We start from the raw sequence: 27,583 nt of genomic DNA, 5'->3' as shown, positions 1-27,583 counted from the left end.
ATGAATAAAAACTATTCAATTTAAAACTAGTATTTTTATATCGTATCCAATCTAATTCTTCTTTAACTAGAATTACAAAAAATATATTTAAAGATTACCAAACAATATTTATATTTATAAATATCATTCAAAAATTTATTATCAATTTTATTAATTTTTGAAAGTTTTATTAAGGGTAAAAATAAAGTTTTAATTTTCAATTGAATAACATTTAATAATTACAGTGAAACAAATTTAAATCGTTCAATTAGACTACAGTAGAACGTGATACAGATTTTGAAAATGCAAATTTCAAGATTTTTAAGAACACAAATGACTAACGATTATAAGTTGGTAATGGTTGCTATTGTAAGTACATTAATGAAATGTATATCTTCTTTTTTTTATATTTTATTAGATGTGGAAAGGCTATAAAATTTCCTTTTTTTCTCTATTCGTTATTATTTCTAATATAATATTATAGAGCTTTATATCATCTTTGGGATTCACCTCCGAAACAATGTAAATAAGGTAAACTTTGTAGAAAAAAAGTTTGGCGACTTTTTAAAAAAATGCTCCTAGAACGCCAGGTAAAAACCTAAATTAAAGTATTTATTTTTTGCGTAGATTATTAGTGCGGAGATGGTGAGAAATTAATAGTTTTTCTTTAATTAACGAAATTAATAAAAAATCTCAATGTCAGTTTCATTCATTTATCAAACTATTTTTCGTGTCTAGAAATGATTAAATCGAATTAACACGCATCTGCGGTTTTTTTTGGCCCTTGCGTTCATCTTGTGATCCATGGGTTTGCCATACCTCTAATGGGGTCGAGCTAGCACGGAACTGCGGGTTTGTTGGCACTTGTTTTCACCATGTAATCCATTAATTTAATTATTAATGTAAAAACAGTACAAGAAAATAAGATAAATATTGGTGTGTATTTTTTGATTGTTGAGTATATTTGTTTATACGATGAGAGTACACCCTGTATTTTATAAACCATTTAATAAGTGAAAGTCGGTAAGTGGATCGATTGGTATTATTAACATATTTTTGTCATATATAAACTAAACAAATTTTAATCTTTTTAAAAATTTGTTATATAATTTTTGCAATTTTAATAATTATTATGAAAATGGCAATGTTATTGTGTATACAATCTGAACCAAAATTATTTATATCATTATATTGACATGAAATTATTATACATACAAAATAATCATTCATAACCACATTCAAATCAATCACAGAAATTCATGCTTTCATACTGGATCACTGCTTTATAATTATAAAATACATAACATAGCCTTTCTTGGTTTGGGAATCATAAAAGAAAAAGAAGGTTTTAAAACCTATTAAATAAAAATTAAAGAATATAAAATTTCCATTTTTAAGGCTTATAAATTCGTTGCGCGCATAATACGCAAATATTTATTCTTGCGCGCATAAACTTCTATTGATAAATGACCATTTTAGTCATGACGCCTGGTGTTTGAAATTCGAACTATAGTAAAGTTGCATGTGATGCTGCCAATACATAGGATTCTTTGATATATCTGTGCTGTAAGATTGTGGTGGTAAATATCTATGAAATACGGTTTTTTTGCTTGGTAGAATAAAGTAACTAATTTAAATACAACGTACAATTATATGAGTCTCAGAACGAAATATTAAATAATATCTATGGAGGGTAGAGGTAAAGAGGACCGACTCATATGTGTTTTCGACAAAAAGTCGGAAGTGTCCGACAAAATGCAGAAAATAAGGGTTTCTAAACCAACAGTAATGGCACTAACGTAGCAAAAAAGTCTGATCTGAAATTAATTGTACAAGATAGAGTGAAGTATGCTAAACAACATTAATAAACTATTATAGTACAGAAGATTCTTACTAATTCGGCACTATTAAAAATCAGAGGGCGCCGGATTATTGGATTACTGAATTGTATAGAAAAATTATACTCTATATATTATGAATTTGAAAAGTAATAATGTTTGTTTGTTTGTTACGCTTACAAGCAAAAACTAATGAGCTATAATACAGAATTCTTTAATATATGGTTCAAAATGATGATTATAGATGAAGCAGATCTATGGATAGATGGAGCAGATTTCTGTAAAAATTTAAAAAATGGTAAATGTGAAATTAAATTAAATTTTTTTATTTTTTAAAAATTTATCTTTATAAATTATAGTTCATTTGTTATCCTGATTTATTCGTTATATTGCTGTACTGTTTCATTAAAAACCTTTCGCTAGAACAAACAAACAAACATGCTTACTTTCACATTTATAATATATGTATAGGGATATAATTACAAACAGATTTATTAATGTAGATGAATATTTTTTTTGTTATCTAATTAAATATATACAAATATTTTATGTGACATATGATTTTTGTGACGTATTCAATACGATGTAAAATTGTTTTGTTTGAATAAAGATTATTATTATTCGTATTATTATGATTATAAGTTCCTTGAAAACCTAAATATATCAATACAATTCATGTTTAATTATTTCCAGTTATATTTTTACAAACTGTTTTATTCCATAATTTACACAAATATAACAATAACGGTATTAAATTTATGAGTCAAAGGCTACAGGGGCTTGAAAGTGAACTGACATGTGCAAACCAATATTATTTGTATTTATGAAACTAAATTTTTATTATGACACTAAATTTTTACATTTATGTATTTTTGTGTAAAGTCAAAGTCTCAGACAACTGGAAATGGACTAGTTAGGTGATTCTATGAACACCTATACCAAAATTTTTTTCGTAGCATCAATATTTTTAAACGTTACAAACTAGGGACTAAACTTAATATACCATGTATATTTCATATATACATGGTATACAAATATGTAATTTGCTTGACTTGTATATTAGCGCGAAACGTTTATATACACAAACATAAAAATAGAATAAAGACACGAAGAGGTTACATATAATTTGCGTCACTCACCTAGAGCAAATTGCAGAGTTGGTTAGGTCTTAGACCGCATATCTAGAGAACCTGGGCTTGACTCCCGACTTTCTGTGTAATTTTTTCGTTTCTTTCTTTGTTCAAATGGCTATTATTTGTGACATCATGTTACACGTTTAAACATATTTGTTGCTTGACAATTTTCTTTGTCAAGATCTCTTCTTCTGCAGTTAAACGACCTCTCCTATTCAGAAATGGACGCATATTTACCTTTGCTGTATTATAAGTCGTAAAATACTTCGATCGGAAAGTATTACATCCCTAAATAGCAACAAGTTTGCAAGTTTCGATCGCTCATTTTAAGGCTCCTAAAGTTTTTTCATATATAGTGGAGTATACTCAAGTAAAATAATATGATTACTAGTGTCCGACCGAAGGTTCGGTTTCGGTTTTGGCCAGTTTCGGCATCAGTTTCGGTTTAGGCAAAAAAACTGCCGTTCTTTCGGCCACACCGAAACTGTGCGTTCGTGAATTATCACGCGTCGTTCGGCTGACTTTGAGTGAGTTCGTGTCTGCTGAGTTTGCCAGCCTGTCCGGTGTATTTTTGTTGTGACTTTATGTGTTGTGTTGTGTATGCGTTCTTGGATTTGGTTTTATTAATTTAACCACCCAAACATTGAAACAACTGCCTGCTATCGCTATGATTTAATTGTGTCTGATCTTCAGATACTTGTTTGTTGATTTTAACTGTGAGAAATGACAGTATGTACACAATATTCATTAAATTCAAACTGCATTTTAATTTAATCACTAGTGGTGTGGATTTTATTTTGAAAACTGTGTTAACTGTTTGTATAAGTGTAAAAAATAAGCCAAATTTCAGTAAAAAAATCAATTTTTAACATGTCTAAACAAGTTTTAATTTTGGTTTCGGTTTCGGCCGAAACTGAGACAGACGCCGATGATTCGGTTTTGGTTTCGGTAGAAATTCCAGTTTCGGTCGGAAACTAATGATTACGTACAGCATATGAAAACGTTTATTATTGTATTATATTGAAGAAATGGAAGGCTGCTCGTTGTCAGATTTCGGTGGCCCGCGAACAAGGAAAAAATTGGTCAATTTCAGAGTTTTAGCGAGGACATGCTCAAATTTGTGTTGAACACACTTAAGTTAAGTTAGTCAGTAACATTCAGTTGTAGTTCTAACGATCAACTGTCGTTATTCGACAAGTACAACTACACTAAACAACCTTTACTAACTCCTACTATAGAAAAACTTTCTTGGTTTCCATCGAATTTAGGATAAAATGTATCAATAATTTTTCTATTTTATCCGAATTAGTGGGGGCCCTCAATTGGCGAGGGTCCTGGGGTCATGGCCCCGCCCTAAATTAAGCCCTGAAAAAGATTGTAAAATGCGTTGATATATTTATTCATATTGTAAAAATTTTGTATTATTGTGTTTAAAGCGCGCTTTTGACAGCTAATTCCTTTCTTTAAAAAGATTGTTCTCCTGTGTTCCTGATATTTGTAATTTTTTTATAAGTGTTTTTCTTGTAAATTTTGTACTTTATCGTGTAACCTTTTTCTTGTAAAATGGATCGAACAGGCTCTCATTCTTGGTGAGAGCATTGATGCTCAAATTCCCAATTTAGCCATCCAAATTTCCTTCGGTTTATTAATTTCCCATTCCTTTTTAATTTTTGTTTTGCCTTTTATGTAAAATAACATTCGCTGAATTACACAGCAATATTACGCTACACCGCAATACATGCCTGGGGCTTACCTTTACCTTGAATGTAGATGGTATTGTAACCTTTGATGGTAAGTCCACAAACCCTGTTTCCAACAACTCATGGTTCCTGGACTAGAATTAGGTCCTCCCCTTTTGATGGAGTCGGAGGAGGAGTGCAGCCGAGGCTGTTTTCTAGTGATGGAGGTTAATTTGAACTACTCTCATCTGTTTTTTGCTCAAGTACCTCGATTACTGTTGAATCGAGGTTTTCGTCCCCAGATGAGAGGGATTCATCTTCACTTCCCACTCTTATATGTAAATGAAAAAATCTCCAACGCTTTTTGAGTGGAACTCTCTTCTTTAGGGGATTCTTTTCAGCTTCCTTAGCATCCTTGTCGTAGATGCTAAAGATAGTTTGGCCGAAGCCATAATAGATCTTCCCTCGTTTTAAGGGGAGCCACAGAGTTCTGATTAAGGATAATCAGTACTTGAGCCTCCAACAGCCTCCCCAATCTTAGCCACCCTCTAGTCTTCCGTGAGTAAAGTTGGGTTGCTCACTTGGATTAGCTTCGGTTGGGATCCTGGAATTAAATCCAAAATTTGCATTAAAAAATTTATATAACAACACAAACTACAAAGTTTATATAAAAAAGTAGGAAAATTATCGTAAAAAAATATCGTATAAAACACTCGGGGAGCAAATATAGCACAGTACATTAAAATGTATAATAAGGCATATCTCCTGCCTCTTTAATCAACTGATTGTTTAGTTATGGCGAAACAATTTACATCTGTATAACATTCCTTGTCTATAAAGTGACCTGTCAAAAGGTTCCAATTAAAAACAATAGATAGAGTCTTCCTTAGCAGGATTGTCGAATAGGTAAGAAAATCCTTTCCGTGGAGATTCCGGTAAATAAAAATTCTGTGAAACAAACTTTAAGGTCAAGTGGTCAACAATGGCTCACTTTTTCCAGTTTTTTTACTCAGCTCTAAATTAAGCTAAGTTATTGTAATTTGGAATGTAGATAGATAATGTAATTACTAACTTTAACTCTACTTTTTGAAATTTTGAGTTACTTTCACAGGGTGTTTCAATCTAATTTTAAATTCACACGTAAATTTTTAGAATCGCTTTACATTTGTTACATTTTTCAAAAAATTCAATGCTGAATAGTTATTGGGATGGATCAATAGTCGCAATGGGAACATTTAGTGGCACTCTCCACTTTATTAAAATATTATTTCTAGACGGCGAACTAATTTTTTTTGTTTACAGCTTCATAGACATGGAGACAGAGCACCTATTCTAGAACATTTATATCCTGGTAGTGTAAATAAGAGCAACGATTTCTATCCCGTTGGAGAAAGTAATTTAACTAATGTAAGTAGTATGTTGTTGAAAATAATAGTCAGAGTACTTGTTATTAGTATTTTTCTTTTGCTATGTGGTATTATTTAAGAGGTTGCAAATCACAAGTCAAAGTACAGTTGTGAGACAGCGTAATGTCGCTAGGCCCAGATAGTTAAAGTCGGTATTGAAACTGCCAGGCTTGTTTTTTTTCAGTTTTTATTTAACGCAGTCGGGCTTTCCGGGATTTTTTAATAAAATTTTGTATTTTAAAGTTTGTAAAAAAAAATTGTCAGCATTTACAGGACTACATTGTTAGTTCAAATTTATGTGGAGAGATTCTCAATGGAAGTGGAGAGATTCTCTTACATACAAATCTAGGTCGATAATTGAAATTTGATGGAACAATTTTTTCCGAAATTTTATTGTGTATAAAACGGGAAAATGGTGTCCTTAACATATAACCAATTTTTATCAACCAAATAGGAAATTTTAATTATCAATTTTAAATTACAACTTTAGCAACCAAACCTAATCCTGTACCTACCTACCAGGCTAACAGTTTTTGCTATTTACTTTAGGTTGGAAAAAGTCAACTTTATGAAGTTGGTAAAAAGTTACGTAAGCGATATGATTCATTTTTGGGCCCGTATTTTATTGGAAACGAAGTTAAAATTATTACAAGTACGTTAGAAAGAACACAAATGAGTGTGTTGGCATTATGTGCAGGTTTGTTTCCACCGCGCGACCAACAAGTTTGGAATAAGGATTTAATGTGGCAGCCAGTTGTGTATACAGAAGTAAAAAAAGAAAATGATTGTGTAAGTTTTTGAAATCAAAATTATATATTCGTGCGCATAGGATGTTTGTTTCTTTTTTTTTATCTTGATACATCAAATAACTCTATTAATAGCATAATAATGTATACATGTTATTTTGCAAATAGATACATTTTTTTTTACAAATAGATACTTTTAAAAACTGAAATTTGAGCTTCGAAAGAATTTCCTCCAATTCATATTAGCCGAAAAAATAAATAGCGAAAAACGCGATAAAACTGTGTTTTCAAATAAAGTTTTCGCAGCTAGTACCATTTATTTCGTTTTTTTGACGCTAAAACCCCCTAATTTTTGTTGTTATACCATGTATATATGAAATATACATAGTATATTAAGTTTCGTCCCAAGTTTGTAACGCTTAAAAATATTGATGCTACGAACAAAATTTTGGTATAGGTGTTCATAGAATCACCTAATTAATCCATTTCCGCTTGTCCGTCCGTCCGTCCGTCCGTCCGTCCGTCCGTCCGTCCGTCTGTGGACACGATAACTCAAAAACGAAAAAAGATATCGATCTGAAATTTTTACAGCGTACTCAGGACGTAAAACAGGTCAAGTTCGTAAATGAGCATCATAGGTCAATTGGGTCTTGGGTCCGTAGGACCCATCTTGTAAACCGTTAGAGATAGAACAAAAGTTTAAATGTAAAAAATGTTGCTTATAAAAAAATAAAAAACTTTTGTTTGAAACATTTTTTTGTAAACATCACTGTTTACCCACGAGGGCGTTAATTAGGTGCAAATTTTATAGTATGTATGAATATAGGAATATCAAAGTGAATATCTTTTGTTATTTACGTGACGTCAAAAAAACAAACGACTGCGCATCAACACTTGCGCATTATATGAGAATATCAGTTAAATATGTCAGATATGTATGTATGTGAAATGTGACAGAGTTATCAACACTGCCTATACATGGTATTTCAACAATTAACTCAGTCAATTGTTTGTTTTCACTTGTTTTTTTTATTAAAATGCTTTTTCCGTCTTTTTGTTATTTTTTTTTACGAAGACCTGTTTTATTTTATAAAGCATTTCAAATTTTTTTTGCTTATTTCTATTGGTTTTCGAATTAGGTTTTGAAAAAAATGCTAAGAGCCAAGTTTTTCCTGCTTGTTAAAAAAAGAGTTTTTTATTATTTTTGTTATTAGATTATTCGAGGCCCGTCAGACATATATCCGGAATATAAAAATTTGTACAATAAAGAATTAAAATCAAATTTTAATATGAATTTATTAAAACGTTATAGTCAAGAATTGGATTTTATTAGAAAACATGCTGGATATCAGAAACCAAGTATTCGAGACGCATATTATTTATATCAATCATTAATGGGCGAGGTTTGTTTTCTCAGACTTTATACATATTACTTTCAGTTTTTTACACGAATTTCCAGTTACATGGTTATTTAACCTTCAATCTACCCTTAAAAAACTTAATTTTTGCACTTTCATGTACGAGACATTTTTTAATAATTTTTTCGGAAAATGGATGTAAATTTAAAAATGAAAAGAATTAAGAAGACCAAAATATTTCAATTATATTCTGATAGGAAATTTTCCGCAGAACAATTAAGCTCTCCTCTGATTTTTCCGAAAAATCAATATATTCTAAGATATGGCATGTCAAAAAATCCATGAACACTTATTTTCAGCCACGTGGTAAATATTAGCATAATGTTAGAATCTATGTAAATCAAAGTACCATGTAGAAAACACTCCAAAATAATTTAAATAAAATAATAAATAAAAATAAAGTTCAAAAGCTAAAACCCCGACTACAAAATCACGCTCTAAAAAGTATGAAACAAAAAGATATAACCATCTGAAATTGTTACGATAATGGATGGAAGACCATTCTGTAGAAAACTTTTTAATTTTGGAATTTCTCTGATGGTAATGACGATACTTTTCAGGTGAAAATATTTACTTTTTAGAGAGTGATTTCGTAGTAGTCGGGGTTTTAGTTTTGGAACTTTATTTGATTTATTATAAAACATTAATATAATTTCCGTATGTGTAGATTAACACGCGAAATTAAATTGAAGATCAATAAAAACACCGAATTTCTCAAAAATCATTAATTTTTAGGAAAATTTATAAAAGAGAAAAGTTGTTCAGCGGTAAGTTTCCTTTAAGAATTCACTCTTTCTTTTTTGCAATTTTTACCACGAAAATTAAAAGAGAGGAAAGTTGTCTATCCAGAAATTTCCTATCATAATATATTCTTAAAAACAAGTGTGAGGAATACATATAAATTTATAAGGATAGTATTTACTGTGTAAATTAAAGTGAGGCTTTGTTTTACATTTTGTTATTCATTTTACAGCAAAGTATGGGTTTATCCTTACCGAATTGGGCAAAAGATATTTTTCCAGATAAACTTGAAGAAATGGCAGTGTACGAATACGATTTGTCAACATTAACAATTCCATTAAGGCAATATGCAGGAGGTAAGGTGTGTTCTAGCTGTATTAGGAGGGTAAATGTTCATTTTTTGAAAATAAATTTTAAATAAAAAAACCAAGTTGAGGTCTGATCGAAGAAAAACTATTGTTCCCGAATTCCTGAGGAAATTCTGTCTGAAAATTTTTTTATATGAGCTTGGGATACCGGATTGATCGAGATATTTAAAGTTTTAAATACAAAAAAACTGCACAATTTGAATAACAGGATGCACTATGCACTATGCACAGGATGCTAATCTCTAGAGAGTTATACTAAAATATCTTCTATGAATGATTAATCAGAAGTTTAAAAATAAAAAAAAACCTTATGATTGAATTCAGCCCCACACAAAATATTCGAAACGGCGATATATGGTGAGATCGTGGTGGCCATTTAATAGGCACACACCTAAAAGATAGACCCGCGAAATTCTGAAACACTAAAAGTACAGTTAATAAGCCGGGATGCATTGAAAAAGTCGGCATATGTAGTCCAATTTTTTTTTTAAATACTTATTTTGGCTTAATATTAATCTAGTAAGTACTTTTGGTGGCTGAATACTAATCCGATGTCAGATTACACGGATTCGATCACGTCTTCCGAAAAATCGGGCCATTTTTGCCAGTAACTAAAAATTATATATTTTTTTCTGAACATATTCTCTAGAAACTAATAATACCTTGGTATAATTGTGTAAATATAAAATTAAGTATTTTCAACGTCAATGTCTTATATATTATTATTACTCTAGCAGGTTTTTTCCTGCCCTACCCTTATCTTTCTTATTCCTTTATCAAATTCCATGATTCACCCTTCATTTTCAAGCTTATTATGTCTAGGTTTGACGAAAAATATACGCACGATTTTAAAATGTGCTGCTTAGGAAAAAACACGCGAGACAAATAATTTGAACGAAAAAATATCATAATTTTAAATAAATTTAAATAATAAATAAATAAATTTATTTTGCAAACATGTTAGTTTTTACAGATGCTCTCCTAATACTCTAGACATATAATTACTATATTTTTAATACTTATCCTAATATTCATTTTATGTATATTATTACAGTAATTACTGTATTATTATACATTACAGTCTGCATCAAATCGGGTAGTTCTGATTTTTCCCAGCCTTGTTTATGATGTTATTCCAATGAATAATCCAAGTTTGTGTTTCAGAACGTTTTTAAAGTAGACTAAATTTGCTACAATATGAGACGAGAATGGACTCTGTAGACCCAATACTTTCCGAGATGAAGCCTTTCAAAATTTATCGACGTAATTTTATACGTCACAACTAACGTCAAATCTGGTAGTTCTGATTTTTAGCAGACTTGTTTATGATGTTGTCCTAATGGATAATCTAAGTTTGTGACTTCGAACGACGAACACAACTTTGTCAAAAATCGAAAAACCCGTATAAATTTCAGATTTTTTCGATTATAACCATAAAGGTGTAGTTTTTGAAGTAACTTTTTAAGATGTTCTTAAAGTAGCCTAATTTGGTACAATATGAAACCAGAATCGTCTCTGTAGACTCAATAGTTTCCGAGAAAAAGCTATTCAAATTTCATCAGTTATTTTAATTTCGCAATTTTTTGCAATATTTCAGACATCACTTGAACCATTTTCTAGCTGTAGGTAGTTCCATTTATCTCTGACGGAGTGTGCTAGTGTTGTTCTGGGTCAAAATTATTTCAAAATGATATAATATTGCAAAAAATTTCGCAATTCGAAAAAATGATAAACTTTGAAAGGATTTATCTCGGATACTATTGGGTCTACAGAGATGATTCTAGTCGCATATTGTAGAAAATTTAGTCTCTTTTTTCGATTTTGACAAAGTTGTGTTCAGCGTTCGAGGTCACAAACTTGGATTATTCACTAGACCAACATCATGAACAAGTCTACTTTCAAACGCCAAGGTTACTGTATTATTAAGAATTTTTAATTTTGTTCACCACTTTTCTACGAAATTTGTTGTTTGTTGTTTGTTGTTTTTAGCCACGGGTTACGGTAACTACGGGAGCGGAATTCCGATACGGGTCGAGCTACTTTTATATATTTTTATGCCAAAAAAATATTGCGTGTGTTTTTTGTGCCAAAAAAGTGAAATTTTTAGCAAAAAAAGGCACGATTTTCGGAATATATGTCAGAATCCGTGTAATACCGGATTCGTATTTAGCGGCCAAAAATACATACTAGATGATAATTTTAAGCCAAAATAAGTATTTCTAAAAGCATTAAGTTGGCAGAATGTTCTTTGGGGTCCTATAAACACGGTACAAAAAGTTTCATTAAAATCGGTTCTGTTTCTAATATAAAAATATAATAAACTAATAATAATAATTTGAATAATTTTCTTATATCAAGATATTATCTCATACTTTTTAACAAAAATTTACTTCTTTGATTTCGGTATCTTTTGCACAACAAGTGTTATTTAGTTCTAGTAATCGAAAGCTTATTATTTAAATATTCTTTTTGCAGGTGGATTAGCAAAAGTTATAACAGATCTATTTACAACAAAAATTAGTAATAAAACAAAACAAAAATGTTTGATCATTTCTGGCCATGAAAGCACAATCGGATATCAATTAAGACTTCTAGATATTAATGATCGTATGGTACCTAGATTTGGATCACAACTTATATGGGAATTGCATCAAAAAGACAGTAACTATTTGGTTAAGGTAAGTGTTGTATTCTAGCGACCCAGATTTTATTAACTGCTTATAAAGCGCGATCCAGGAAATTAAAACTCTATTATGAAGCGAAGCTTCAATCATAACCAATAGATTAATTCATTTCGAGTTCTTGGGGATGTAAGGTGTTATCTAAAAAATAGAAAAACTATCGTAATTATAAAAGACTTGGGTAGCAAATATAGCACAAAACATTAAAATGAATAATAAAGTAGATATCCCCTGCCTCTTTAATCAATGAAATAATCAGCTGATTGTAACAAGAATGGTTTACTTTTTTTTTACTCGTGGCGTTGACATCTTAGTGTTAAAATCCAATACGGAAATAATATATTAATTTTTTGATTCCTTGCCTCATTTGTCCTGGGTTCATTATTTAGTCTATTACTTCGATTTCTTTGTAAATCATTGAAAAACTTTACTTCTGCATTTTGTTCGTGGCAACTATGTTTCCAGAGTATCTTTTTTCGTCTTTATAGATTCGCGCTAGCATATATCAGTTTCATAAAGGTAGTAACGGGAAGTTTACTAATTTTATTTTCAATTTTATAATTGTAGATTTTTTATGAAAATTTTTATGAGTCTGAACCAGTTGAATGCTTGTCCATGCCGTATGAAGAATTTATGAATAAAATGAATCCATTTTTCCCATCTTGGAAAATAATCATATAATAATTATATTTAGTAGAAAATTAATTTGTTAATGTCAGATTATAATATATGTTAAGTAATTTTTATAATAAACAGATTTTTATCATTAAAGTGATTATTAACATTGTGGCCCAATCAAGTTTCAAATCAACAGAAATGGATGAAAGAATCGGGGGATTTCAAATCCTCGAAACATTAGTTACTGTAGATTTTATCATCTGATTTTCATTGGCTACTGGCTATCGAATGATAGTCAATGAATGAACAAATGTATCAATTTTTGCCATACCCGTATCTCCCAAATTAGGCCTCAGATTAAAATTTGAAAAATAATTTTTTTATTGCTCTTAAAGAGCTTATTTTCGGAAGCTAGGTTTCTGTAGTCAATAACAGAACACGTTGTATACAAATTTTTAATAATCTAAAAGTAATAAAATAACTAATTAAAATAGTTATTTAATTAAATACTTTTTTTATCGTATTTAATTATTTTGTATATTTCCATAATAATGTATTAATATTATATTAATGTATTTGGTTAATTATCTCTCAAAGTAAGCCTCAGATCGAAAATTGGTAAATAAGTTTTCCCTACGTCTTTATGAGCTTATTATGCAGGCCAACGTTCTGCAGTCAATAACAGAGCACTCTGTATAAATTGATTTTTCCTATGTCTTCTGCAGAATCTAATTTTTTTTTGAGAAATATACACGTTTTTCTATCTCTTACCTTTTTTAAAAGTTAAAATACATTAAAGTATAGATTTCTAGATTCAATTCTGTCTAAATAATTCGGTTTCCAAAAAAAATGTTCCAGGCAAAAAATGAATCTTCTAATAAGAAATCACTTTTTAATTTAACGCGTTCTTCTAAATCTTGACAATTATTAAGCAGAGACCTATGAACTCATTTTTTCATAGTAGCATTTTTTTCAAATCGTCTATTTTTGAGTTTTAAGGACGCTGTCTTGCTATAGTATTGTAGAAAAGTTTTGTATTATATGCACGGTAAGAGACTAAGAGTCAATGAACTTGTAGTGAAATGAAGTATAATTTTTGTGTAATACTGTATCAACGATGCCATTTCATACACGAGAAGTCAAAATGGTGTCTGATAGTCACAATAAAGTATGCAATATTTCAAACCTGTTTTAAACTAAATCGAACGGTCCCTACGTTCAGCTGTAGTAACATCAAATAGGATATTATCTCTATTATGAGATATATACACGTTCTATTAAATAGTTTGAGACTCAATAGAGCTCTTACTAAGACATAGAGCTCTTTCTGCATGAAAATCTGCTGTACTCTGTATTTTTTAGTGTGAAAAGTAATAAATTTCACTTATTTAAATAAAGATATATATCAAATTCATATTCTTAAGTTTTCCTTTGACTCTGAAAAAGAGAATACAAAAATTTATTTTAGTTCTTCTCAGCATTTTTATTTAGAAAAATCAATTCCTTTTGCGACTTTTGCGAATATTTTGCGACTTTCGACCACAGATGGGGCGACTTGAATGAAAACTTTCTGGCAACCCTGCAGTACAGTCCTCGCAGTGTAAAATAGAACGCACCCTAAGATACTTAGCCTCCACAAAGATAGAGGAGAAGCAGCCCATATGAGCTAATGTAAAATCGTAGAATACGAGTTTCAGCGCCTCTACCGAGTCAGGCTTTCAAACTTAATAGTTAATAGTCACCCCCGCAAAGTAGTTAAACTTAATAGCCATACCCGCAAAGGCCTACAAACTTAATAGTTGATCGCCCATAGAATATATAACCTTACGGATAGAATGTAATCTCAACTAATTTATCAAATTGTGCGCTACAGACGTCTAAAGGTTGAACTAAAATTAATTTAGCAGGGAACTCCACCACATATTATTTCCTTTTAAATTGTTTATATTAATATTATTTAAATGTTATATGTAAACAAAAACAAATACCAATTTAAATAAAATAATTTTATTATATACATTAAAAATACATAACAATAAATAAATAAATACATTAAAAAAAAAAACAAACAAAAAATACATTACAATACATTTTGTTAAAATATATCCCCTTAAGGACCCACAATAAAAATATTTAGCTAGATTATAAAATTATTAATTAGCTAGACCGGTTTCGATTGCTTTGGCAATCCTCTTCAGTAGCATTAAACCTCTTAAAATTAAAAAATCTTAAAATTAGAAAAATTAAAAAATATTTAAAAAACCGAAAGAGACCGCATCACACTGAAACAAATAATAATAAAATATTACCCTTAAAATTAAAATAAAATTATTTACCCGATTATAATAATAATAAATCTTTAAGTTACACCCTCTAAAACAATGTAACTGCCTGCTTTCACCTAAAACACAATAAAATATTAAGTTTTAATCCTAAGATAGGATTATCGTTATAAATATGTCAAAAAACCAAGGGATTAAACCTGAAAATAAAATATAAGATAAAACATTACAATAAATAAATTTACATTAATTTTCTAACAAAATATTTTAATAAAATTAAATGGGACGATTTTAGGACATCCTCACTATATCTAACAACCGAAAAATACCCAAACATAAAAGATTTGTTAATTATTTACTTTTTAGCATGTTTGTACTGGTCATGCAACTTCTTCGCGATTTTATACAAGCTACTACTATTGAAAGGCAAAGATCTTAAATCTTTACCGGCCAATATACTATTAAATCCGTTAAAATAAGTGAACACAATCATCTTGCAAAAATTATGCACAATATTAAATTTCAACTCCGTAGAATGCTCGCATTCTACGAAGTTGAAATTTACGTTCTGAAAAACCGTTTTCCTAATCACTTTTAACAAATGTTTTTTGTTTGGGTCATTTTTCAAAATAAATTTGGCAATATTATACGCCTTAGTCATATTTAATAAAAATTTACTATTTATATAATTAAGCCTAGTAGCAACGGCCCCCCCAAACTCTTTTTCGCGCACAAAATTTAAAAATTCATTTTCCTCCTCCTGCTGCAAAAACACATTATACTTACACTTCTCACACTTTTTTATTTTAATGTTTTTTAAGATGTACCCGCCTACATATGCAATAGCATTTTTTTCTAAATCATTGAAAATATTACTCAAAACTTCAGATGGAATCTCAACCGCTGTAATCTCCGCTTCTCCTCTCTCCTGATTTTCACTCTAATAAGAAAAAAAAAAACATTAGTAACAAATAAAAGTAATTTTTTGTAACTGTTTTCAGAAAATTTTAAAATCGATAAAAATAACTATTCTAACTATAATTTTTTAGAAACGTAGAAACATAATCAAGTTCTTAAATAAATTTAACAAAAGTTATCAATAATTGTTAATAATCAAAAGTTATTATTTACCTGTAGGATAAATGTTTGCAATGGAATCAGCAAATCCGACCCATCATCTTCACAATTCCCTCCCACAGAATGTTTACTAACTAAGTTAGTGACCAGAAGAGATTTGTAAAACGGTCCAAAAGCATGGCACGATGGATTCGACCACCGACTTCCTCGTTGACAAACTTTACCGAAAAAATTCTCTAAAGGATCTTGGTTCAAAAACCTGGGAACCAACGTCTTTATTCCAAGATCCTTTAATTTATTCGGACCAGGAACAGCTAATTCTTTCAAACTACCAGGCTCTTGAACCAATTCATTTGGCCTTGAAACATTCACCTCCAAAGTAGAATACGCCTCTTCCACATCTGCATTTCTCTGGACTTCTGGAAGAGTAAAAATAAATATGATATAAAAAACCATTTTTCGAACACGAAACGTCTCCTTGAATCATAGTTTACTTGATTCGAATGAAAAATTTCCTATTTTTTGATTATAAATATAGCTTTACAAATTAATTTCCTTTAAATTTCGTATTCTAATAGTATTTATTCTTCGATTATTTGATAATCAAAAGTTTCATAAATATTTGCAAAAAATAAAAATGGTATTTTATTGAAAATAAAATTTGTAATAACACTTTCGATCTTCTAGATCTAGAGTAAAAAAAAAAAAATTTTAATAATGAAATTATAAACAGACTGTGTTCTTAAAAACAATTGTCAATTTAAACAAAAATTGAAATAATTGTTTTATTTTAGAAATACCGTTTTGTAATTTACACAAAAATGAATTTAAAAGCTACATATCGAACATATTTAAGTGACGTATAATATTTATTTTTTTTAATGGTACGATCAACTACTTATTATCGATTATTTATTAACAATCAACTATCCTACAAAATAGAACTCGTGTATCAGAAATTGGCATAAAATTAAAATAATCGGATTCAAAAAAATTCAATTTGAGTTTGTTTATTTACATTGAGTTGATTGGTAATAGTAAACTTATACAGTTATAAGATTACTTTCAAAATTAAAAAGCGTTCATATAAAGAAAACGTTTTTGTAAAAAATTATATTCTTTTGATCACGATTTATGTTATTTTATATAACTTCATTGGATTATAACTATTTATCTTACCTTTATTAACCGGCAAAGCAGTCTTTTTAAGATTTGTAACATTGTGAAATGTAGCATATTTCATTTCTTCCGGAAAGTGTTTATCGCAAATACGGTAAGATTTTCGTTTTGAAATATCCAAGTCCGGACGTCCAATGAATGTAGCCCAAATCTTAAATCGCTGTGGACAAAAATAATAGTTATCATTTGCGTTTGTATTGAAACTTCTTAAAAATTACACGTCTTAATTATAAGAAACTATGTATTCGACCACTTAATTTAGTGAAATATAATCATACCATTTATAAAAATTTTTGTCATTAAATGATGTACACATTTATTAACAATATTCCAATAATTCACACATTAGATTTTTTAGGTTGGAATTTTGTGTTTTTTTTATTAAATTTATAAAAAAAAAACTAAACAATTGTAAGAAATGACATACTTGTTGACTTAATTTAGTAAATATACTCAACTCATGCCATCATTGGAATTTATTATTTAAATAAACATTTATTAACAGTAACATGATACGTCCACATGAGATTTTTAGGTTAGGTTACAATTTTTTGTATTAAAATTTATAAAAAACCAAACATTTTAAAATTGTAAGAAATTATGTATTCGTTCAACTTAATTTATAATGAAATATACTCATTTCATGATTGGATATCTTTTTAGAAATTCAATAATGTACACATTTAATAACAATAATCTAATATTTCCATATGAGTTTATTAAGTTAAAAATTCAATAAATAATAATTTGAATATGTACTTACATTATCGCCAGGTAACACATGCATTTTTGTTTCACTAACTTTACTTTCGCATCCAGGTACACCACAATTGATTCCCATTTTTATTTATTAAATATTTTAATAATTCACAAATAATAAATTTAAATGTATCTATCAGTATCTATACAAAAATTATTTTGTAAATAAACATAATGACAGTAGACAAAACTATTTATAGTCGATAACATAGAGTACAACATATATTTTTTCTTTGTTTTTGTTTAAATCAGCGCTACAGGTAGCAGAATCGGAACTAAATTTATCTAAAAAGTTCCCATAATGTAACAAGGATACGAGATTTCAGCGTATGATAGATACTGATAGATACATTTAAATTTATTATTTGTGAATTATTAAAATATTTAATAAATAAAAATGGGAATCAATTGTGGTGTACCTGGATGCGAAAGTAAAGTTAGTGAAACAAAAATGCATGTGTTACCTGGCGATAATGTAAGTACATATTCAAATTATTATTTATTGAATTTTTAACTTAATAAACTCATATGGAAATATTAGATTATTGTTATTAAATGTGTACATTATTGAATTTCTAAAAAGATATCCAATCATGAAATGAGTATATTTCATTATAAATTAAGTTGAACGAATACATAATTTCTTACAATTTTAAAATGTTTGGTTTTTTATAAATTTTAATACAAAAAATTGTAACCTAACCTAAAAATCTCATGTGGACGTATCATGTTACTGTTAATAAATGTTTATTTAAATAATAAATTCCAATGATGGCATGAGTTGAGTATATTTACTAAATTAAGTCAACAAGTATGTCATTTCTTACAATTGTTTAGTTTTTTTTTTATAAATTTAATAAAAAAAACACAAAATTCCAACCTAAAAAATCTAATGTGTGAATTATTGGAATATTGTTAATAAATGTGTACATCATTTAATGACAAAAATTTTTATAAATGGTATGATTATATTTCACTAAATTAAGTGGTCGAATACATAGTTTCTTATAATTAAGACGTGTAATTTTTAAGAAGTTTCAATACAAACGCAAATGATAACTATTATTTTTGTCCACAGCGATTTAAGATTTGGGCTACATTCATTGGACGTCCGGACTTGGATATTTCAAAACGAAAATCTTACCGTATTTGCGATAAACACTTTCCGGAAGAAATGAAATATGCTACATTTCACAATGTTACAAATCTTAAAAAGACTGCTTTGCCGGTTAATAAAGGTAAGATAAATAGTTATAATCCAATGAAGTTATATAAAATAACATAAATCGTGATCAAAAGAATATAATTTTTTACAAAAACGTTTTCTTTATATGAACGCTTTTTAATTTTGAAAGTAATCTTATAACTGTATAAGTTTACTATTACCAATCAACTCAATGTAAATAAACAAACTCAAATTGAATTTTTTTGAATCCGATTATTTTAATTTTATGCCAATTTCTGATACACGAGTTCTATTTTGTAGGATAGTTGATTGTTAATAAATAATCGATAATAAGTAGTTGATCGTACCATTAAAAAAAATAAATATTATACGTCACTTAAATATGTTCGATATGTAGCTTTTAAATTCATTTTTGTGTAAATTACAAAACGGTATTTCTAAAATAAAACAATTATTTCAATTTTTGTTTAAATTGACAATTGTTTTTAAGAACACAGTCTGTTTATAATTTCATTATTAAAATTTTTTTTTTTTTACTCTAGATCTAGAAGATCGAAAGTGTTATTACAAATTTTATTTTCAATAAAATACCATTTTTATTTTTTGCAAATATTTATGAAACTTTTGATTATCAAATAATCGAAGAATAAATACTATTAGAATACGAAATTTAAAGGAAATTAATTTGTAAAGCTATATTTATAATCAAAAAATAGGAAATTTTTCATTCGAATCAAGTAAACTATGATTCAAGGAGACGTTTCGTGTTCGAAAAATGGTTTTTTATATCATATTTATTTTTACTCTTCCAGAAGTCCAGAGAAATGCAGATGTGGAAGAGGCGTATTCTACTTTGGAGGTGAATGTTTCAAGGCCAAATGAATTGGTTCAAGAGCCTGGTAGTTTGAAAGAATTAGCTGTTCCTGGTCCGAATAAATTAAAGGATCTTGGAATAAAGACGTTGGTTCCCAGGTTTTTGAACCAAGATCCTTTAGAGAATTTTTTCGGTAAAGTTTGTCAACGAGGAAGTCGGTGGTCGAATCCATCGTGCCATGCTTTTGGACCGTTTTACAAATCTCTTCTGGTCACTAACTTAGTTAGTAAACATTCTGTGGGAGGGAATTGTGAAGATGATGGGTCGGATTTGCTGATTCCATTGCAAACATTTATCCTACAGGTAAATAATAACTTTTGATTATTAACAATTATTGATAACTTTTGTTAAATTTATTTAAGAACTTGATTATGTTTCTACGTTTCTAAAAAATTATAGTTAGAATAGTTATTTTTATCGATTTTAAAATTTTCTGAAAACAGTTACAAAAAATTACTTTTATTTGTTACTAATGTTTTTTTTTTTCTTATTAGAGTGAAAATCAGGAGAGAGGAGAAGCGGAGATTACAGCGGTTGAGATTCCATCTGAAGTTTTGAGTAATATTTTCAATGATTTAGAAAAAAATGCTATTGCATATGTAGGCGGGTACATCTTAAAAAACATTAAAATAAAAAAGTGTGAGAAGTGTAAGTATAATGTGTTTTTGCAGCAGGAGGAGGAAAATGAATTTTTAAATTTTGTGCGCGAAAAAGAGTTTGGGGGGGCCGTTGCTACTAGGCTTAATTATATAAATAGTAAATTTTTATTAAATATGACTAAGGCGTATAATATTGCCAAATTTATTTTGAAAAATGACCCAAACAAAAAACATTTGTTAAAAGTGATTAGGAAAACGGTTTTTCAGAACGTAAATTTCAACTTCGTAGAATGCGAGCATTCTACGGAGTTGAAATTTAATATTGTGCATAATTTTTGCAAGATGATTGTGTTCACTTATTTTAACGGATTTAATAGTATATTGGCCGGTAAAGATTTAAGATCTTTGCCTTTCAATAGTAGTAGCTTGTATAAAATCGCGAAGAAGTTGCATGACCAGTACAAACATGCTAAAAAGTAAATAATTAACAAATCTTTTATGTTTGGGTATTTTTCGGTTGTTAGATATAGTGAGGATGTCCTAAAATCGTCCCATTTAATTTTATTAAAATATTTTGTTAGAAAATTAATGTAAATTTATTTATTGTAATGTTTTATCTTATATTTTATTTTCAGGTTTAATCCCTTGGTTTTTTGACATATTTATAACGATAATCCTATCTTAGGATTAAAACTTAATATTTTATTGTGTTTTAGGTGAAAGCAGGCAGTTACATTGTTTTAGAGGGTGTAACTTAAAGATTTATTATTATTATAATCGGGTAAATAATTTTATTTTAATTTTAAGGGTAATATTTTATTATTATTTGTTTCAGTGTGATGCGGTCTCTTTCGGTTTTTTAAATATTTTTTAATTTTTCTAATTTTAAGATTTTTTAATTTTAAGAGGTTTAATGCTACTGAAGAGGATTGCCAAAGCAATCGAAACCGGTCTAGCTAATTAATAATTTTATAATCTAGCTAAATATTTTTATTGTGGGTCCTTAAGGGGATATATTTTAACAAAATGTATTGTAATGTATTTTTTGTTTGTTTTTTTTTTTAATGTATTTATTTATTTATTGTTATGTATTTTTAATGTATATAATAAAATTATTTTATTTAAATTGGTATTTGTTTTTGTTTACATATAACATTTAAATAATATTAATATAAACAATTTAAAAGGAAATAATATGTGGTGGAGTTCCCTGCTAAATTAATTTTAGTTCAACCTTTAGACGTCTGTAGCGCACAATTTGATAAATTAGTTGAGATTACATTCTATCCGTAAGGTTATATATTCTATGGTATCTATACAAAAATTATTTTGTAAATAAACATAATGACAGTAGACAAAACTATTTATAGTCGATAACATAGAGTACAACATATATTTTTTCTTTGTTTTTGTTTAAATCAGCGCTACAGGTAGCAGAATCGGAACTAAATTTATCTAAAAAGTTCCCATAATGTAACAAGGATACGAGATTTCAGCGTATGTTGATCGCCTCAGACTCCAGATGTCACTTATAATTATACTTCTGCTTCTTGTCTATCCTATAGTCTTTGAGCCTCCATTCTTAAAAATATTGCGAATGGCGTTATTTGTAAATTGCATAGAAGTAATATCAAACCTTTTTGGTATATTGTCATAATTTGAGTGAACCGAATAAAAGAAATGGAAAATAATTTATTTGATAATGTAAATAATCATTCTTTTATCGATGAAAAAACTTTAAATTTAAAAAAGAGTTACACAGTGAATTTATAATTAAAAATGAAATATTTGATGAAAGTGATTCTATGGAACATAAATCAATTAAAGAAGAAAATAATACAACGGAAGATCAAAACTTTAAATTTAAAAAAGAGTTACACAGTGAATTTATAATTAAAAATGAAATATTTGATGAAAGTGATTCTATGGAACATAAATCAATTAAAGAAGAAAATAATACAACGGAAGATCAAAACTTTAAATTTAAAAAAGAGTTACACAGTGAATTTATAATTAAAAATGAAATATTTGATGAAAGTGATTCTATGGAACATAAATCAATTAAAGAAGAAAATAATACAACGGAAGATCAAAACTTTAAATTTAAAAAAGAGTTACACAGTGAATTTATAATTAAAAATGAAATATTTGATGAAAGTGATTCTATGGAACATGAATCAATTAAAGAAGAAAATAATACAACGGAAGATCATGAAATAATTAAAAAGGAAATACTAGAAAAAAATGTTACAGCAAAACACAAACGGATTGATTTTAATGAAGAAGTTTCCATGGATAAATATAAAAAAATTAAACTTGAACATCAATTAAATACAGAATTTATTATAAAAGATGAAATATTTGATGAAAATGATTTAGAACATCAATCAATTCAAAAAGAAGACAAGAATATTTCATGTGACGTTTGTCATGCAAAATTAGCTGATCAATACCGTTTAATTGAACATAAACGAATACACACTGGAGAAAAACTTTTTTCTTGTGAAGTTTGTGATAAATCATTTACTCGGCGAACCCGTTTAAAAGAACATAAACGGATTCATACTGGAGAAAAACCTATTTATTGTGAAGTTTGTGGTAAATCATTTACTCACCGAGCCACTTTAACAGCACATAAACGGACTCATACTGGAGAAAATCCTTTTTCTTGTGATGTTTGTGATAAATCATTTTTTCACAAAAAAGGTTTAGAGTATCACAAACGGACTCATACTGGAGAAAAACCTTTTCCTTGTGAAGTTTGTGGTAAATCATTTGCTCAGCAAGACAGTTTAAAAAAACATAAACGGACTCATACTGGAGAAAAACCTTTTTCTTGTGAAGTTTGTGATAAATCATTTACTCAGCCAGCCACTTTAACAGCACATAAACGGACTCATACTGGAGAAAAACCTTTTTCTTGTGAAGTTTGTGATAAATCATTTGCTCACCAAGACAGTTTAAAAAAACATAAACGGACTCATACTGGAGAAAAACCTTTTTCTTGTGAAGTTTGTGATAAATCATTTACTCAGCCAGCCACTTTAACAGCACATAAACGGACTCATACTGGAGAAAAACCTTTTTCTTGTGAAGTTTGTGATAAATCATTTGCTCACCAAGACAGTTTAAAAAAACATAAACGGACTCATACTGGAGAAAAACCTTTTTCTTGTGAAGTTTGTGATAAATCATTTACTCAGCCAGCCACTTTAACAGCACATAAACGGACTCATACTGGAGAAAATCCTTTTTCTTGTGATGTTTGTGATAAATCATTTTTTCACAAAAAAGGTTTAGAGTATCACAAACGGACTCATACTGGAGAAAAACCTTTTCCTTGTGAAGTTTGTGGTAAATCATTTGCTCAGCAAGACAGTTTAAAAAAACATAAACGGACTCATACTGGAGAAAAACCTTTTTCTTGTGAAGTTTGTGATAAATCATTTACTCAGCCAGCCACTTTAACAGCACATAAACGGACTCATACTGGAGAAAATCCTTTTTCTTGTGATGTTTGTGATAAATCATTTTTTCACAAAAAAGGTTTAGAGTATCACAAACGGACTCATACTGGAGAAAAACCTTTTCCTTGTGAAGTTTGTGGTAAATCATTTGCTCAGCAAGACAGTTTAAAAAAACATAAACGGACTCATACTGGAGAAAAACCTTTTTCTTGTGAAGTTTGTGATAAATCATTTACTCAGCCAGCCACTTTAACAGCACATAAACGGACTCATACTGGAGAAAAACCTTTTTCTTGTGAAGTTTGTGATAAATCATTTGCTCACCAAGACAGTTTAAAAAAACATAAACGGACTCATACTGGAGAAAAACCTTTTTCTTGTGAAGTTTGTGATAAATCATTTACTCGGCGAACCCGTTTAAAAGAACATAAACGGATTCATACTGGAGAAAAAATTAATTACTGCGAAGTTTGTGGTAAATCATTTACTCACCGAGCCACTTTAACAGCACATAAACGGACTCATACTGGAGAAAAACCTTTTTCTTGTGAAGTTTGTGATAAATCATTTACTCAGCGAAGCAATTTAACAACACATAAACGGACTCATACTGGATAAAAACGTTTTTCTTGTGAAGTTTGTGATAAATCATTTTTTTACAAAAAAGGTTTAGAGTATCACAAACGGACTCATACTGGAGAAAAACCTTTTTCCTCTCAAACTTGTCGATAAATCATTTCCTCAGAAAAACGGTTTAGAAGCATATAAAGTGACTCACACTGGAGAAAAACTTTTCTTGTGAAGTTTGTGATAAATCATTTACTCTCCGAAGCGATTTAATTTGCCCATAAACAAACTCATACCAGAAAAATTTAATTTTAAACATTATAATTTTTTTTTTTTTTGATGATTAAATGCGTTATTTTAAATGAAAATGTTCGGATATAATGCAGTCATGTTAGGATTTCACCTCAGAGTGAGAGATAATAATCTGCCCTTCATTTTGGTGTTCTTTAAGTGGTCTCAAAAGTCTCATAAAATCTCGCGCCTGCGCCGTAAATTATTCAAGGCCAATGTTTACAAAAATCAGTTTTTCGCGTTTATCTCGGTTTCTATTGCTCCAATGGTGTTAACATTTATTATGAAAATCGTAGAGCATAAAATTTACGACAAATTTTGTTCACAAAAAGTTTTCATACAACCAACCGTATTTTTTATTATTTTAAAAACAAAAGTATTAGTTTCCCTTTTCTCCTTCTTCATCGTCGTCATCTTCCGGGCATGTGAAAATGTCTTTTTCATTGTCATCATCTTTGTTTTTTTCTAGGCCTCTTAGAATTTGCGTTGCAAATGCACTCTCTTCATCATACTTACGAGTAAAAAGTATTATCTTAAGTAATTCAGTAATTCTTCAGGAACTGGTGGAAATATTTGTTATTTGGTCCAGGAGTTCATTTTGCAGCACCCAACCCGATTCCTTTATACGCTAGTAAAGTAGAACGCCATCTCGTGTTTTATTTTTATATTTTTTGGTTTTATTTTCCAATTCATAAGAATATCCAGGAAAACGGTAAAATTGCAATTATGGTTTATTATTGGGTGTGTTTTCACAAATTATGATAATAAAAACGGTCAGGGAATTTTTCTTATCAACATGGAAGTGAAGGAATTTCAAATTAATTAATTCGATTGCCATCTTGTGTTTATGATTCGGGAAAAATTCAAAAAAATGTGAGCCAGGTCGTTACACACGGTGGGATTGTTTGGGTTTTGAAAATCAAAGTCCATTTTTGTGTCGTCTAAAATGAGGTCGCGTACAGAGTTTTGGAAAAGTTTTTAAAAAATAGTTTCTTGTCTTTATTGACTTTATGGCCTAGCATGATGAACAAAAGTTTGAACCCTTCACCTTGGGATGATTCCTGGACACGGGCCTGATGTGAGCAAATGTAGAAAACTGCTATTTATCGAAAGTGTTCAGATTGTTGGCCATAGTAGCTCACAAACGAATAATTGTAAATTACGTCAGTAAATCGCGTTGAGATTTCATCGGTAATTACACTAATAATTTACTAGATTTATAATAACACCTTCGATTTTTTTCTAGGTTATTTACATTATACCCAGGTGATGTAATTTTAACAGGGACACCTGCTGGAGTGGGTGTGTTTAGAAATCCTCCTCTATATTTACAAAAAGGTGATGTAATTGAAAGTGAAATTGATGGTATCGGAAAAATGATAAATAAAGTAGTTTAAAATAAAGTGTAAAGAATAAATGTTGGTTTTTTAATTTTAATCATGTACAATACTTAAAAATGATGTACTTAAAATAAATAATCATCCTACACATTATACAATAAAACCAAATTAATTAGAATTTTAACTTCTTTTAATTTAAAATTATTTCCTGTATATAATCCATTTTCATTTTCATTTATCCAATAGAAAGAATAATTCACGCCTAAAGATGTAACCTCATGAAGAAGCTTGCCTTAAAATTTACTAATCCGACTAGAATGTCTCGTGATAATAATAAAAGTTTAACTTAAAAAGATTAACTTTTCTTTTTTTTAAAGAACAGCAATAGATCTTTTTCATGAAAAATTGAAATACTTTTTGTTAACTTTTTATGAAAATTTAGGTAACTCGAAAATTACGCATTTTTAATAATAAAAAACACTATGAAAAAAATGGTTAAAAAGTCACCATATTTGAAGTAATTTAAAAACTATTTTTACTGGCTAGTAGCCCATGATGTCAATTATTAAGTATTTCATATTTTCACACTGTCTTGACATAGTTTGTATGTATTTTATTTATTAAATAACACGTTTATTTTCAACTTTACAATTATACAATTTTAGTTCTTATCAATTATTTCCTAGGATCGATATTTTTCGATTTAGACTCGAAAAAAGGGGGTCGTGATTATTGTTTGTTACATAACTCGTTTATTTTTAATTTTACACGAAAAATGGTTATTACCAAAGTTTTTTGAAATTGAATTTCCTACACTTTTAATCCTTATCATTTTTTTCTTAGGATCGATATTTTTTTTCGGAAATAGTGTCATAACGAGTACCACCGACTTTCCTTAGCTTCTGGGCGACGTCATCTATAGTTGTGATGAAGACTAAGATGGCCCCAGCTTGGTCCTGCTTGGCCCAGTAACCAGTATAGCTGACTAAAAAGGAACGGCTTCGCACTACACTGAATAAATGTCATATCTTACATTGGTCTCAGTGTATTTCGGAACGTACCCTTAGATAGGGGCTAAAGTAAAAAAGTGTTCAGCTGCTAACATCAAATACCAGTTCTGAAATTGGGGGATTGATGTTTATATATCTATCCTATTCTTATTGCTTTGCGCACTTCTGTTAAAACTTGGAGGGTAGAGGGAAGGAGTACAATCTTACACGATCTTTTGACTCTTGACTCAAAAAGTGTCCACAAAATAGCATTTAATAAAAGTGCTATAATGGCGCTCGTGTAGCGGGAAAAGTGTAATTGTATCAGAGAGTGAGAGACCATTATACAAATGTATTATACAGCTT

At 29.1% G+C, this 27,583-nt stretch overlaps 4 protein-coding genes across 6 annotated transcripts; 3 read left to right on the top strand and 1 right to left on the bottom strand.

Moving 5' to 3' along the window:
- The first annotated feature begins 197 nt into the window (after positions 1-197).
- Positions 198-12,695, top strand: LOC123296851 (venom acid phosphatase Acph-1-like). Its single transcript, XM_044878531.1, has 7 exons — positions 198-348; positions 5,932-6,036; positions 6,585-6,824; positions 7,996-8,184; positions 9,173-9,296; positions 11,784-11,986; positions 12,557-12,695. The coding sequence occupies exons 1-7, from the start codon at positions 283-285 to the stop codon at positions 12,668-12,670; spliced, it is 1,041 nt and encodes a 346-aa protein (XP_044734466.1). The 5' UTR covers positions 198-282; the 3' UTR covers positions 12,671-12,695.
- A 2,459-nt stretch (positions 12,696-15,154) lies between these two features.
- LOC123305566 lies at positions 15,155-18,021 on the bottom strand. 2 transcript variants are annotated; one of them, XM_044887320.1, is made up of 4 exons: positions 17,909-18,021; positions 17,146-17,305; positions 16,021-16,385; positions 15,155-15,829 (listed from the first exon to the last, which is right to left on the bottom strand). In XM_044887320.1, exons 1-4 carry the CDS (start codon positions 17,984-17,986, stop codon positions 15,245-15,247), a joined length of 1,188 nt encoding a protein of 395 aa, XP_044743255.1. In that variant the 5' UTR covers positions 17,987-18,021; the 3' UTR covers positions 15,155-15,244. The 2 variants fall into 2 exon arrangements, with proteins under 2 accessions (XP_044743255.1, XP_044743256.1); XM_044887321.1 differs by lacking the exon at positions 17,909-18,021 and adding an exon at positions 17,424-17,469.
- A 266-nt stretch (positions 18,022-18,287) lies between these two features.
- Positions 18,288-21,111, top strand: LOC123305578. 2 transcript variants are annotated; one of them, XM_044887348.1, is made up of 4 exons: positions 18,288-18,379; positions 18,983-19,142; positions 19,903-20,267; positions 20,459-21,111. In XM_044887348.1, exons 1-4 carry the CDS (start codon positions 18,302-18,304, stop codon positions 21,041-21,043), a joined length of 1,188 nt encoding a protein of 395 aa, XP_044743283.1. In that variant the 5' UTR covers positions 18,288-18,301; the 3' UTR covers positions 21,044-21,111. The 2 variants fall into 2 exon arrangements, with proteins under 2 accessions (XP_044743283.1, XP_044743284.1); XM_044887349.1 differs by lacking the exon at positions 18,288-18,379 and adding an exon at positions 18,819-18,864.
- A 1,743-nt stretch (positions 21,112-22,854) lies between these two features.
- On the top strand, positions 22,855-26,304 carry LOC123299060 (gastrula zinc finger protein XlCGF26.1-like). The gene has a single exon (XM_044881212.1). The coding sequence runs from the start codon at positions 22,855-22,857 to the stop codon at positions 24,646-24,648; it is 1,794 nt and encodes a 597-aa protein (XP_044737147.1). The 3' UTR covers positions 24,649-26,304.
- Positions 26,305-27,583: the final 1,279 nt, after the last annotated feature.

This window comes from Chrysoperla carnea, chromosome 1 (genome assembly GCF_905475395.1).
Source record: "Chrysoperla carnea chromosome 1, inChrCarn1.1, whole genome shotgun sequence".
Taxonomy (NCBI): Eukaryota; Metazoa; Arthropoda; class Insecta; order Neuroptera; family Chrysopidae; genus Chrysoperla; species Chrysoperla carnea.
The sequence above is the reverse complement of the archived record's forward strand: the minus strand, read 5'-3'. Positions and strand labels throughout refer to the sequence as shown.